The following is a 13,231-nucleotide window of genomic DNA, read 5'->3' on the forward strand; positions in this document are numbered from 1 at the left end:
ATTATGGAGTCAACACCGCTGGACGAAGTTATCAAGTCTCTCGCCCGCATTCAGCAAGATCAACACTGAGCCCTCCTGGAGTTATGCCTGGAGCTAGAACATCATTCCTAAGCCCTGCTCCAGGCACAGATGGAGGACTGGCAGGTATAATGGAGCCTGATCGCCAGAAAGGGGGCTGGCGTTCTGACCACAACGGAGCCAACCCCACCTGTGTCTCTGACAATAATAGGGCCAAGTGACAACCCAGAGGCCTTCCTAGATTTGTTTGAAAAGACAGCTGAGGTGTGGAAGTGGCCTCCCGACCAGTGGGCGGCCCGCTTGTTGCCCCTACTCTCTGGGGAGGCGCAGTTAGCGGCACAACAAATTCCCGCCGCCAGCCTCCTTAACTATCAACATCTGAGGAAAGCCTTTCCAGCAACAGGTTGGTCGTAGCCCCGAACAGAGTCCTAAGCTCTTCAGGTCTCTGAGCTTCAGGAGGCACAACCGCCCGTTTGCTTTTGCCCAACAACTCCGGGATGCTGGCCGGAAATATTTGCTGGCAGAGGGAACCCGTGGCGCCGTGGATGTCGTCAATCTGGTGGTACTGGAGAAGTTCATCTCCCAGCTGCCTCGAGGAATGTCTGAGTGGGTCCAATGCCAGGAGGAGGCTGTCCAGCTGGCAGAGGACTACATGGCGCCATTTCCAGGAGACAGCGATGCAGTGTTTTTTTCTTCTCTCTCTTCTCTCTCTTCTCTCTCTCCACCCCCTGTGTCTCATGTTTCCCCCTCCCCTCGTCCCTCCCACCTCTGCCCTGTTCCAGCTCCCTGGAAGTGAGAAGGAGCCCCACCCAAACCCCTCCCCTTGTCCGTCCCTCCTACACCCCCTGTCTCTCTCCACTCTCCTCCCAGGTTGGTGAGACCGCCCCCATGAGTGTGAGAGGAAAGCCTGGGCCAGTCTGTCGGGGCTGTGGGGAAGCCGGGCACTGCCAGGATCAATGTCCGGTGATGGAGGTGGGGACACTGATCCAGATCCCTGATGCTCCACAGGCCACCTCTGATCAGGCGGGGGCGTATTGGATACCGGTAAAGGTAAAAGGGGATCACATTAAACTTTGGTGGATACGAGTTGTTTCCAAACCTCTATCCACCAAGGCTTGGTGCAAGGCGGGGCATTGGATAAGAATAAATGGGCGAGGGTGAGGCATTCACGGGTACGTACGCAAGTGGTGCGTGGCATGCCGTGAATGTCAGTTGGTGAATCCACCAAATGGCAAGGACCCTTTGAGGTCACACGACGAGTTGGAGATCTCGATTATGAGGTTAGGCGAACGTATAGGAGAGGGGCATGTCAAATCTACCACCTCAACCTCCTCAAACCATGGAGGGAGGCGGTGCCTGTAGCCTTGGCGATGATAGTCCCAGAGTGGGCTGTGCTCGGGCTGGAGGTGACTCCCAAACCCAATTCATACATCCCAGTCCTCTGTGGAGACCACCTCTCACTGTCGCAGCTTACAGACATTGCCCGGTTGCAAGCGGAATTCGTGGACATGTTTTCACCCCTTCCCGGTCGCTCGGACCTTATAGAGTACCATATCGAGACCACCCCTGGGGTGGCGGTTTGTAGCCGCCCCATCGCCTTCCTGAACACAAGAAAAAGATTGTTTGGGAAGAATTAGAGGCAATGCTTCAAATGGACGTAATAGAAGAGTCGCACAGCGATTGGGCCAGCCCGGTAGTTCTGGTACCGAAGAGTGACGGCTCGGACCGGTTCTGTGTTGACTACCAGAAAGTGAACGCGGTGTCCAAATTAGACTGCTATCCAATGCCGCGAATTGACGAGTTACTCGATCAGTTGGGCGCAGCTCAATTTTACTCGATGCTGGACTTAAAATTAGGGTTATTGGCAGATCCCTTTAACTCCAATATCCCGAGAAAAAAACAGCTTTTTCCACACCATTCAGATTACACCAATTCGTGACACTTCTGTTCGGTTTGTTTGGAGCCCCGGCCACGTTTCAGCGCCTCATGGACAAGATCCTCAGACTGTATACGGCATATGCCACCGCATATCTAGACGACATCATCTTTTATAGTAATGACTGGCAGCGGCATATGCAACATCTGAGGTCTGTCCTGAGAGTGCTGCAGCAGGCAGGACTCACGGCCAACCTGAAGAAGTGTGCAATTGGGTGGGTGGAAGTTAGGGATTTGGGGTTCCACTTAGGTCATGGGCAGGTGCGTCCACAGGTTAACAAAACCGCAGCGATCGCGGCCTGCCCAACGCCCAAGACCAAAATGAGGTAAGGCAGTTTTTGGTTGGCTGGCTACTACTGGAGGTTTGTGCCTAGTTATTCTGATGTCACCAGCCCACAGACTAACCTTACTAAAAAAAGGGCCCCCGATCCGGTCCAGTAGACTGAGTCGTGCCAACAGTCTTTCCTGAAGGTAAAGTCCGCACTTTGTGGGGGGCCACTTTTGCATGCACCTGACTTCTCTCTCCGCTTTATTTTACAGACTGATGCATCTGTCAGGGGGCTGGGGGCAGTTCTTTCACAGGATGTGGGAGGGGAGGAACGGCCAGTGCTGTTTATTTGTCGCAAGCTCTCCTTCAGGGAAACAAAGTATAGTACCATCGAGAAGAAGTGTCTTGCGATTAAGTGGGCTGTTCTTACCCCCCACTACTACCTGCTGAGGCTGGCCTTCACCCTCTGCTCTGATCACGCTCCTCTGCAGTGGCTCCAATGCATGAAGGATACTAACGCCCAGATCACCCATTGGTATCTGGCATTTCAGCCCTTTAAATTCGAGATGGTCCACAGACCGGAGGCGCAGATGGTCGTGGCTGACTTTCTCTCCAGAAATGGGGGGGGAGTAGGCAGGCCCCGGCCTGAGTCAGCGGTGGGGGTATGTGGCATGGGGGGCGTGGCTATGTGTCTGTCTGCGGGAGAGAGAGAGAGCTGTAAGGCTCGTCACCTGGGTCGTAATTATCTCTAACACCTGTCTCTAATTATAGTGATGGCGGAGGGAGACCTGAAAAGGCACACCAGACCATCAGAGTGGGAAAGAGAGACCAGGGCCTGTGCCTGAAGATATGTGTTATACTGTTGACCTGTTTGTGTGTTTGGCCACCAAGAGCCCTTTTTGTTTTAGTTTTGTAAGACCCTGAGAGAGAGTAATATACTACTTACCTTTGACTGTTCACTGTCTCCTGACTCCTCCATTGCCCACGGACTTAGTACTGTGTTACAGAGCTGTACCATTTTTTGGACATGCAGGCTATCCATTTAGAACCATGGTATTACACTCTTGGTACCGTGGTTCTGCCACATTGCTGTGAGGTCCTAAATATTAATGACAGTAAATAGTAAAAAAATATAATATCAAAATGAAAAGAAATGAAGTGAAAGTACTAAAGAAAGTGTCCAGTGAGAGGTCAGAGTGGAATCAGTATAGATGAGAGAAAGTGAAGAGTGATAAAACAAGAAAGAGATTAGATCCCTAATGAAAAAGCAATGTAGCATTACAATGGTAATACCCTGGTACTGAATGATTACTATATTAATATTTAATGACATTTTCATGGTTCTTCAAAAAATACCATGGTTTTACTAAATACATGGCATTATCACATGCCTAAAAACATTGTAATACCATGGTACTTTTTGTGAGAAAAATAACACAATTGGCTTTTTATTTGTGATAAAGCAAATTATGGAAAAATTAGGATATTTATATCATAAAAGAAAAATGCTTAAATACTGTAAAACCAAAGAAATTAGTATATACTGTACATACGGTATTACTCATTCAAAACACACACACACACACACACACACACACACACACACATATATATATATATATATATATATATATATATATATATATATCTATCATATATATATATATATATATATATATATATATATATATATATATATACTGGAGATTGGTACTTTAAATGTGGCATTCAACTGATCACAAAGTATAGTCAGGCCATTACTGATGTAAAAAACTAATTTGATCAAAGTCATTTGATTAAATCTAGACAGGCCCCATTTCCAGCAGCCATCACTCCAACACCTTATCTTTGAGTAATCATGCTAAACTGCTAATTTGGAACTAGAAAATCACTTGCCATTATATCAAACACAGCTGAAAGCTATTTGGTTAGTTAAATTAAGCTTAACATTGCCTTTGTGTTTGTTTTTGAGTTGCCAAAGTATGCAATAGACTGGCATGTCTTAAGGTGAATATTAGGTCAAAAATGGCAAAAAAGAAAAAACTTTCTCTAGAAACTCATCAGTCAATCATTGTTTTGAGGAATGAAGTCTATGCAATGCTTGAAACTGACAAAAAACTGAAGATTTCATACAAAGGTGTACACTACAGTCTTTTATGACAAAGGACAACTGGCTCTAACAAGGACAGAAAGAGATGTGGAAGGCCAGATGTACAACTAAACAAGAGGATAAGTACATCAGAGTCTCTAGTTTGAGAAATAGACGCCTCACATGTCCTCAGCTGACAGCTTCATTGAATTCTACCCGCTCAACACCAGTTTCATGTACAACAGTAAAGAGAAGACTCAGGGGTGCAGGCCTTATGGGAAGAATTGCAAAGAAAAAGCCACTTTTGAAACAGAAAAACAAAAAGAAAAGGTTAGAGTGGGCAAAGATACACAGACATTGGACAACTGATAATTGGAAAAGAGTGTTATGGATCTTAACCCCATTGAGCTTTTGTGGGATCAGCTAGACTGTAAGGTGTGTGAGAAGTGCCCGACAAGACAGCCAAATCTATGGCAAGTGGTACAGGAAGTGTGGGGTGAAATGTTACCTGAGTGTCTGGACAAACTGACAGCTAGAATGCCAAGGATCTGCAAAGCTGTCATTGCTGCACGTGGAGGATTTTTTTTGATGAGAAATCTTTGAAGTAGTTTAAGAAGTTCTGAAATTTTTTTTTTCAAATTGTAATAGTAATTTTTCATGTTATCAATGTCCTGACTATACATTGTGATCAGTTGAATGCTACTTTGGTGAATAAAAGTACCAATTTCTTTCCATAATTCCATATATTGAGACTGCTATACTGTCTGGTTTTTAGTCCCTGATTACAGGGTGGTGCCCCGGCAATATTAATTCTTATTAATATTCTATTGATATTGATTTGTGATAGTTATCTTTAATGACTGTTGAATTGAAGGATTAATAAGCTAATATTGATTCTAATCAATGTTCTATTGATTTTAATAATTAATAATTATCTTTGATAATTATTAATTATTGCTAATTACCAAACCCGCTCCTGAACGAAGCCCCAACAGATGTGATAGTTTACAGTATACACCCCTTCCACATTACTTGATGGCGGAAGTTGCCAAGATGTGTTTGTGTAGGGGATTTTCAACACCTCGTTCAGAATAGAATTTGTTTAATGCAGAAAATCCTTTCAAAATGATCAACATAATGATGCCAGATAATCTAAAAAATAGAAAGAAACTTTAGCCATTCACAGAAAGGATTTTTTTTTTTATAGATTCACATTTGAGAAATTCCTATAATGTTAATAAAGGTCTTCCCTCTGCTTTACTGTCATTTTGGTGAGCAATACAAATGATGTCAAATTATGAGATCGATAGTGACCTACAATGTAAGTCAGTGTGTGTCTGTAAAACACAGAGGAAGTGAGAGGGTTTAGTTTACGAACACAGTACTATAATAGCGTTACACTTTTCTAAGTATATTCTAAGTATACATATTTTGTACAGGTATTGATAATTGATTTTTACTTTAATTCTTTTTTCTCATAACCATAAGAAAGCTTATGTCATATATACAGAATATATACACTCTGCACTTTCTAAATGAATAAATTTGTTCTAAATGAACATTTTAATTAATTTTGATGAAAATGATCTCTCTTCTTAGGCTTCATTGTAACCTAGTTTCGACAGTCACAACTGTGTTTTGTAAGTGATATGGCTTTATGACTTTATGGCTTGCCAGTTAATGGTTGATTTTCATCAGAGCTCAAAGTCTGCATGCTCCCAATAAGCAGATGACTACAGAGTTTCTTTTTTTTCTCTTTCTCTCTCTTTCTCATTCCCTACTGATCCTTTCTCACTCTTGGTCTCAATATCTATTTGAAGATGGATGAAATAACTGATAACGGTTAAAATTTTTGCATGGCCATAGCAGACACCCTGTGGTCTCGTGTTAGTGTACTCATGTCCTCAAAAAAGGCTATTTGGGTATTACACCTGTGACGTATGTAAATAAGCACACTGGTAATTTCCTGAGACTTTCAAATCAGTTTGCTTAAGTGGGAATCTCGGGAATAAGAATCTAAAATTGCTTCTAAGCAATAGAATGTAACACAGTGAACAACCCTTTACTTGGACCATCAGCCTGCTGTTAGTTTAGGTCAGCCCCTGAGAATCTTATTGTCTTTCATTTTGTAACAACTTTAGTATAACTCACAGTTTATACTGTATGTAAGAACAACAAACTTTCCTATGAATTAATAGGTTGCGCTCACCAGATTCTGTGTTCCATTATTGAACAGGCTCACAAACTAGTGGTTTGAGGGAAATGTTCTTTAGCCAGATATGGCAGAACTGACTGTATTCTTTTGAAAAGATTTATTTAAGCCATTTGAACATCTAAGCTGTTCATTAAAGGTTAGATCACCAAAAATGTTGTTATTTACTTTCCCTCTTGATGTTCCAAACCTGTATGACTTTCTTTCTTCGATGGAGCATAAGAGAAATTTTGATGTTGACACTGCTCTTTTTTTCCCATACCACGAAAGTGAGTGGTAACATTCTGCCTAACATCTCCTTTTGTGATTCACCGAAGAAAGAAATTACTATAGGTGTGGATCAACATGATGATCAACATGAGAATTAATCTTGGGGAAAAGTGAGAAACATTGTAAGCCTTTTTATTTTTAAAATAAGGATTTTAATATTAAATAATGTTACATGTTATACTTGGCATATTTCATGTCCCTCAGTAGATTACATTTTATTTTCACATTCAACACAAAAAGTAATGTTAGGGTGTTTTTTTTTTTTTTTTTTTTTTTTAGCTCGGAGGTTGCCCTCCTGGTCAACAAGTCTTGACTAAAACTTTTCCATGTTTCAACTGTGAGATTATGCTTAATCACATTTCATAACAATCACAGGACCGATGTTCTGAGGTTGTGGCTCACATGCATGCATAGATCATTTCCTACCTGCAGGTCAATGGTCTAATGAAGGTGCTGTGCAAGACACTCTTCTGCCATCTTCAGGGTAAATCTTTCCATTTCATGTGACAAACAAATGCTGCCATAAACATGCCAAAACTGAAACAGTAAAACAGAATTTCCAGAAACAGCAAAAATATAAAAGGTAACCTATAAAAATATCAAACCATTGTTTTGGTCAACAAACAATAATAATAAAAAATATGTAATATAACATTTATAAATGTAAAACATTTAAAGACATGTGACAACTTCCCCATCCTGACATTTGTGAAAAATTGCCCTGTGAATTCAGTTCAACCTTTGTTCAAGGAATATTCCGGGTTCAATTCAAGTTAAGCTCAATCGAAAGCATTTGTAGTAATAATTTTGGCTTGTTTTCTTTAACAGGGTTAGAGTGAGGCACTTGCGAGGAATGGGGCTGTAAACATTAAAATACTGTTTCAAAAGTATAGCCACAAGACATAAACAATATTTGTGTTAACATGATTTTAGTGTGATAAAATCCCTTACTAACCTTTTCTGTGTAAAGTTATAGCCAATTTTACAACTTCATTGCCATGATGAAATAATGTCAACAAACCCCAAAATGACTGTGTAAATTATGATTTAAACAACTTTACAGCTCAAATAATACAAGAGTTTTAACAGAAGAATTAATTTAAGTGCTTTTATAAAATAATAGGCTTCACATTTCTGCCTTTAAACCCCCCAAAAATGGGCCCCATTCACTTCCATTGTAGGTGCTTTTTTTAAAGAAAAGGAGGGATGATTCGAAATAATTTTTTGTGGTAATCAACATTATGCCACAAATGCTGTCGATTGAACTTAACCTGTATTGAACCCGGAATATTCCATTAACATTAGTTTGGTACCAGTCTCTCTCTAATCTATTGTATACTCACATTTCTCACTGAAGAAGTCCATTCATTGTGTTTGTGACAATTATCTAAGCATCCATATTTTAAGAATATAGGTTAAATGGACCTAAAGAGTCCTTAAATGGGCTAAAGTGTGTTTGATCTTGACATTAAGAAGATACATTCCTTATATATATATACTGTAGCTCAGTTTAAGGCAGTGCAGCAAAACAGCATACCGCTGCTCTAATACAATTTCTAGTCATTTCACTTTCTCAGTTAGAGTAACAGCAGGCCCATTTTATTAGCACACAAATGATATAGACATAGTGAACACCTTCTCTCCTCCCTGACATTGTTTCATAATCTAACTATAAAGTACACAAACAAATACACAACCATAATACAAATGTAAAAACTGGTCCTACAGGTACATTTTAGTTGATGTGAGGTATCTCACCCAACAAGTCACACTGTTCCTTGCAACTCATTCCTTAACCATGTTCCTCATTTAGTCCACAGTTATGTTTAAAGGTGAGCTTGAAGCAGAGAGACAGGTGACAGAAAAAAAAAAAAAAAAAAAATTCTCCCTTCGCTGAGACTGTCTTTACATCAGTCAGTGTCGTTCTCAACGGTCATATAACAAGCCTACACTCTCAATAGAGACAGTGGGAAAATGCTGGTGCCTTTCAGGTTGTGATAAATTAAGAGCGATCCAGGGCTTGACCAGGACTGGTCTTTTACAAAGGGAGAAAAGGAGGTTATGTTACAGAACAGCGTTTTGATTAAGAGCCTGATTCCTCTTCTCCTGCACTTCATTGTTAACTGTAAGTAAATGCTGCAGTTACAGTGTCTACTCGGAAATATGAGATTTGTTTTTTCTGTCTATCTCTTTTATATGTTCTCTCAGCATTTCAGTCATTCTCTCAACCTAATGTGTTTCCACAGACTGAGTTATTAATGCTTCAATGTTTTCTGATGATTACAGACTACATAAACAGAATACTGTATAGAAATGTGTGGCATACACAAAAAGTTTACTCTGTTTGTATTGAAGTTTAGCTGAAATAAATGAATTAGTTTTATCCTCTTAGCCTCTGAAAGCCATTTTTTTCATTTGGACATCAATTTGTTTAGATATTACTTTTAATGTGTATAATAAGAAGGGATTATAATAGGTGATGTAATGTATTTTGGCACTGGAGTATTTACTGTATGTTCCTTAAATGGTTTATGTGATGAATTTAAGGATTAAATCTCTCAAAGAGCATTGACAGATACAATTTATTAAAAATTTTAATATTCTTCCATCTCAGATTCAAGTTCACTCCCCACACCTCTAAACATCTCAATGCAGTCTGTAAACATGAAACACATCCTGATATGGAGCCCTTTGCAGGTGCCCTGTTCCACTGTCAACTATACTGTGCAGTATCAGGGGTAAGCATATTTTTTATGGTTTCACTACATTTAACATGTCTTTTGCTTCTACAGGATTAAGACTGATGTGTTGCAGCAGCGTTTTCAGCTTAAATGTCTACAAACTGTGTAGTTTCATATGTATGGTTAATCACAAGATACTTTTTGATGCACAGACATCAACAAGTTATTTGCAAGCAACACTTGCTCACGCATTTCTAATCTACATACTTGTTTTGTCAGATAAAATCTTGAACAAGATGATGTTTGCACTGTGTTGACATTATGCTATCTTAAACTTCATCTGGCAGAATGAGTATTTTTATGTTTTTAGCAATCATGTTGAGTGGCGTCAAAATGATTTAAACCACCTCTTGGTAGAAAAAGGGATAGTTTTAATACGGTTACAATCTACCTCTTCCAAAATAACTCATTTTGGATGGATCATTTCAAATTCTGATGCAAGCCAGTGGCGGACATAGTTATATATGCATCCTTTTACTTTTTGTTTGTCGCTGAATGAGTCATTTAACATTAGTTTCCACCCATTACAAAAATGTTGAGGGAATCTGCATGAAGCAATCATTACAAACACACCCATTCTTGCAGGTTGCTTTGTAGAGTGTCACAATGAAAATGTGAAATCAGAGACTTTCCCTTATAAATTAAATATTGAAATATTTCATCAATCAAAAATGAGCAAATGTGGGCATTATTTTTGTTTATAATGTGTTAAGCATAACATTTCAGTCATCTAAAATTTTTATTAAATGCCTCTGGTTCTCAGGGAGTATGAGTTACACAAACTGAATGGAACTTGGGTGGATGCATATGACTGCCAAGAGATTAGTGAAAGCAAGTGTGACCTGACTTCTGACCTGGCCGCCAACACTGACTACAACATCCGCATAAAGACAAAATGCGATGGCCAGAAATCATGGGCACAATTACCAGCAACCTTCAACAGGATAAATAGTTAAGAGTTATTTGAGTGATTGTAGCATTTTTTCTTTTCTAAAAAATAAAATGTAGAGACATCAAAATAGCCTACTGATACCACATATCTTTTATTTTGTCTGGAATAGCTGTGCTGTTGGCTCCCAAAATTATGGTAGCTGTGGAGGGGGACATCATCCAGGTTGGCCTCAGTACAACCCTTCCTGATATGACCGTAAACCTTCAAGTCTGGAAGGAGGGGGACGAACAGAATGTGAGAATCTCATCACATACATTAGTTTTGTTACCAGTCCTTTGTTTATATAATTGAGTTCAACATGATAATTGCCATTAGCTCTCAATATACAGTGGGTTTCACATTTCACTACAAATTAAATTATTAGCATAACTATTTTTTATTCATTTTACGTTATAACATTTCTTTGTTTTACATTTTTCAATAAACTACAACTAATACTACAAAAGATTTTATCCCAGATTTTCAACTTGGATTTCTGAATCCCACTGTTTTTGACAGTCAGACTGACACATTTTCTAATGAATGTCTTGCAGGCTTTACTTCATGTGATCAGAGCTTATCCCTATCATTTTTCCATCGCTGCTCATCGAGGGGAAGAGAGGATGTGCTTAAAGGCAGAAACACTCGTGGAGGCCATTAACAAGAGCTGCAGCACTGACACGCAGTGCGTCTTCATTCCTAGTGAGTGATCAATACAGGGTGTGATTGTTTGATCAAAGAAATGGTTTCAGTACGTAGGTGGACACTCTTTTTTTTATGCATTAGGATAACATTTTTCAAGAGAATTGACAGGATGATGAATGCAATACTGTGTTGTCCTATGCTGTGTTCACATTAACATATAATCTCATTCCAAGAGCAGACATCTGACTTTGTGAAGCCTGTGATGGTGAGCATAGCTGTGGTGGTAGCAGTTGCCATTTCCTGTATTTTGGGTTGGTCAGCAACACGTTTTGGTCCACAGATCAAACAAACCATTTGCCACAGAGAGCCCCTTCCTAATGTACTGGTAAGTGTATGTTTAACCTCATCAACAATTCCTGCCCAAACCTCCCCAATTTTAATTTGTTTGGTTTTTTGTTTGTAAGTTAGCATAGAAGCAAGGAAGAAAGTATAGAAGGAAGTAAGTACATAAAGAAGGATTATGTATGTAAGGAAGGAAGGAAATATGTAAGGAAGGAATTATGAAAGAAAGGAAGGATGTGAGGAAGGAAGTACAGAAGACAGAAAGGAAGTATAGAAGGAAGTACATAAGTAAGGAAATACAGAAGGAAGGAAGTACAGAATGAAATACGGAAAGAAGTATGAAAGGAAGGAAGTATGTAAGGAAGCAATAAGGAATAAATAAGGAAGGAAGTAAGAAAGGAAGTACATAAGGAAGAAAGCACTTAAGTAAGGAAGTATGGAAGCAAGGATGTAAGGAAGTACGGAATGAAGGAATACGTACGTAAGGAAGTAAGTAGAAGGAAGTACGTAAGGAAGCAAGTATGTCAGGAAGGAAGGAAGGAATGTAGGAAGGAAGGAAGAAGGGAAGGATGATGACCTTACAGAAAACTCTTAAACACAATTAAGGTGTATTTTCCCTGTTTAAAACATAATATGTTCAGAAAACCCTTCAAACCATAGGTGTTTACTTTTTTAGGAAAATGACCACTTGCTCTTGGTTTTTCCAGCTTCATGACTGGCCCACCAGCACACCCATTCTCTGTACAGATTATTCACTGGAACCCACAGACCCACTTTTGCTGCTCCACACTGCAGAGGGTCAGTGTACTGCTGAAAAGGTGGAGGGAACGGTCTGAGTGAGGCGGAGTACAGAACATGAGGCTGAAAATCAAACTCAAGAACACAGTTACTTGAGCAGTTATGTCTAAGAGATCATGGTGTATAGATGGACTGCTGTTACTAACTGTTGTTCAACCCAAAACATGACATTCTATGGTATTTCGCTTAAAGAAAATGTAACTGAGAAGAGAAGTTTTGGGTCAGACATTTGATTTAGACCAACTCTTGGTGGAAAAAGGGACAGTTGGAAGATTAACCTGTTCCAGCAGAACTCAAAAGGAGCATTGCGGTTCAGGTTGCAGACAGTACACACAAAAGTTACCAAGGTTTTTCCCTTGTTCAAGAATGAAGAATGCTAAAGTAAATAATCTATGTTCTTTGGTAATGATTTGGGTTGAATGTTATGAAAAATAAGGGTTAAAAAGGGTTGATGCCGGAAACTCACAGCTCCAAGTGATGGACCCAGACGTCCTGTAGCCATCTTAAAAATGTAACTGACAAATGTGGAAATAACACCTTAGGATGAGAAAATAATTGTCAAAAAATGGAGAATGGAACAGAATTGTATGCACCAAGGAATAATGTACTTTCAGTTGGTCATTATGACACAATAAACCCCAACAGGGAGACCAGGACCCTAACTGGAAACAGAGGAGTTTTGTAAAACTCTGAAGGGTTTTATTTTTAGCGAAAATTACTTGCTGACAGTACATTATCCCACTTATTACATGGCTACTTAACAAATAAATCGATACATGGACATGAAATATTGATTTTTCATTTTGTCAGAAGAAAGAGACCACAGACTGATTTGAGAGGAATGAAACTAGCACAGCTACTGTATGTAGAAAACAGTACATTTTACAGTTTTGCAGTCATTACACAACAATGACTGCAGAATGCTATGATTAACCAATCAGAATTAATTATTTAAAATAGCCATGCAATAAAATACAGATAA

At 39.5% G+C, this 13,231-nt stretch overlaps 1 protein-coding gene across 1 annotated transcript; it reads left to right on the forward strand.

Moving 5' to 3' along the window:
• Positions 1-8,660: 8,660 nt before the first annotated feature.
• On the forward strand, positions 8,661-13,025 carry crfb16 (cytokine receptor family member B16). The gene is made up of 7 exons (XM_051701012.1): positions 8,661-8,917; positions 9,407-9,530; positions 10,297-10,484; positions 10,595-10,719; positions 11,019-11,166; positions 11,343-11,494; positions 12,159-13,025. Exons 1-7 carry the CDS (start codon positions 8,854-8,856, stop codon positions 12,285-12,287), a joined length of 930 nt encoding a protein of 309 aa, XP_051556972.1. The 5' UTR covers positions 8,661-8,853; the 3' UTR covers positions 12,288-13,025.
• The last annotated feature ends 206 nt before the right edge of the window (positions 13,026-13,231 follow it).

The sequence above is a fragment of the Myxocyprinus asiaticus genome, chromosome 6, assembly GCF_019703515.2.
Source record: "Myxocyprinus asiaticus isolate MX2 ecotype Aquarium Trade chromosome 6, UBuf_Myxa_2, whole genome shotgun sequence".
NCBI classification, from domain to species: Eukaryota; Metazoa; Chordata; class Actinopteri; order Cypriniformes; family Catostomidae; genus Myxocyprinus; species Myxocyprinus asiaticus.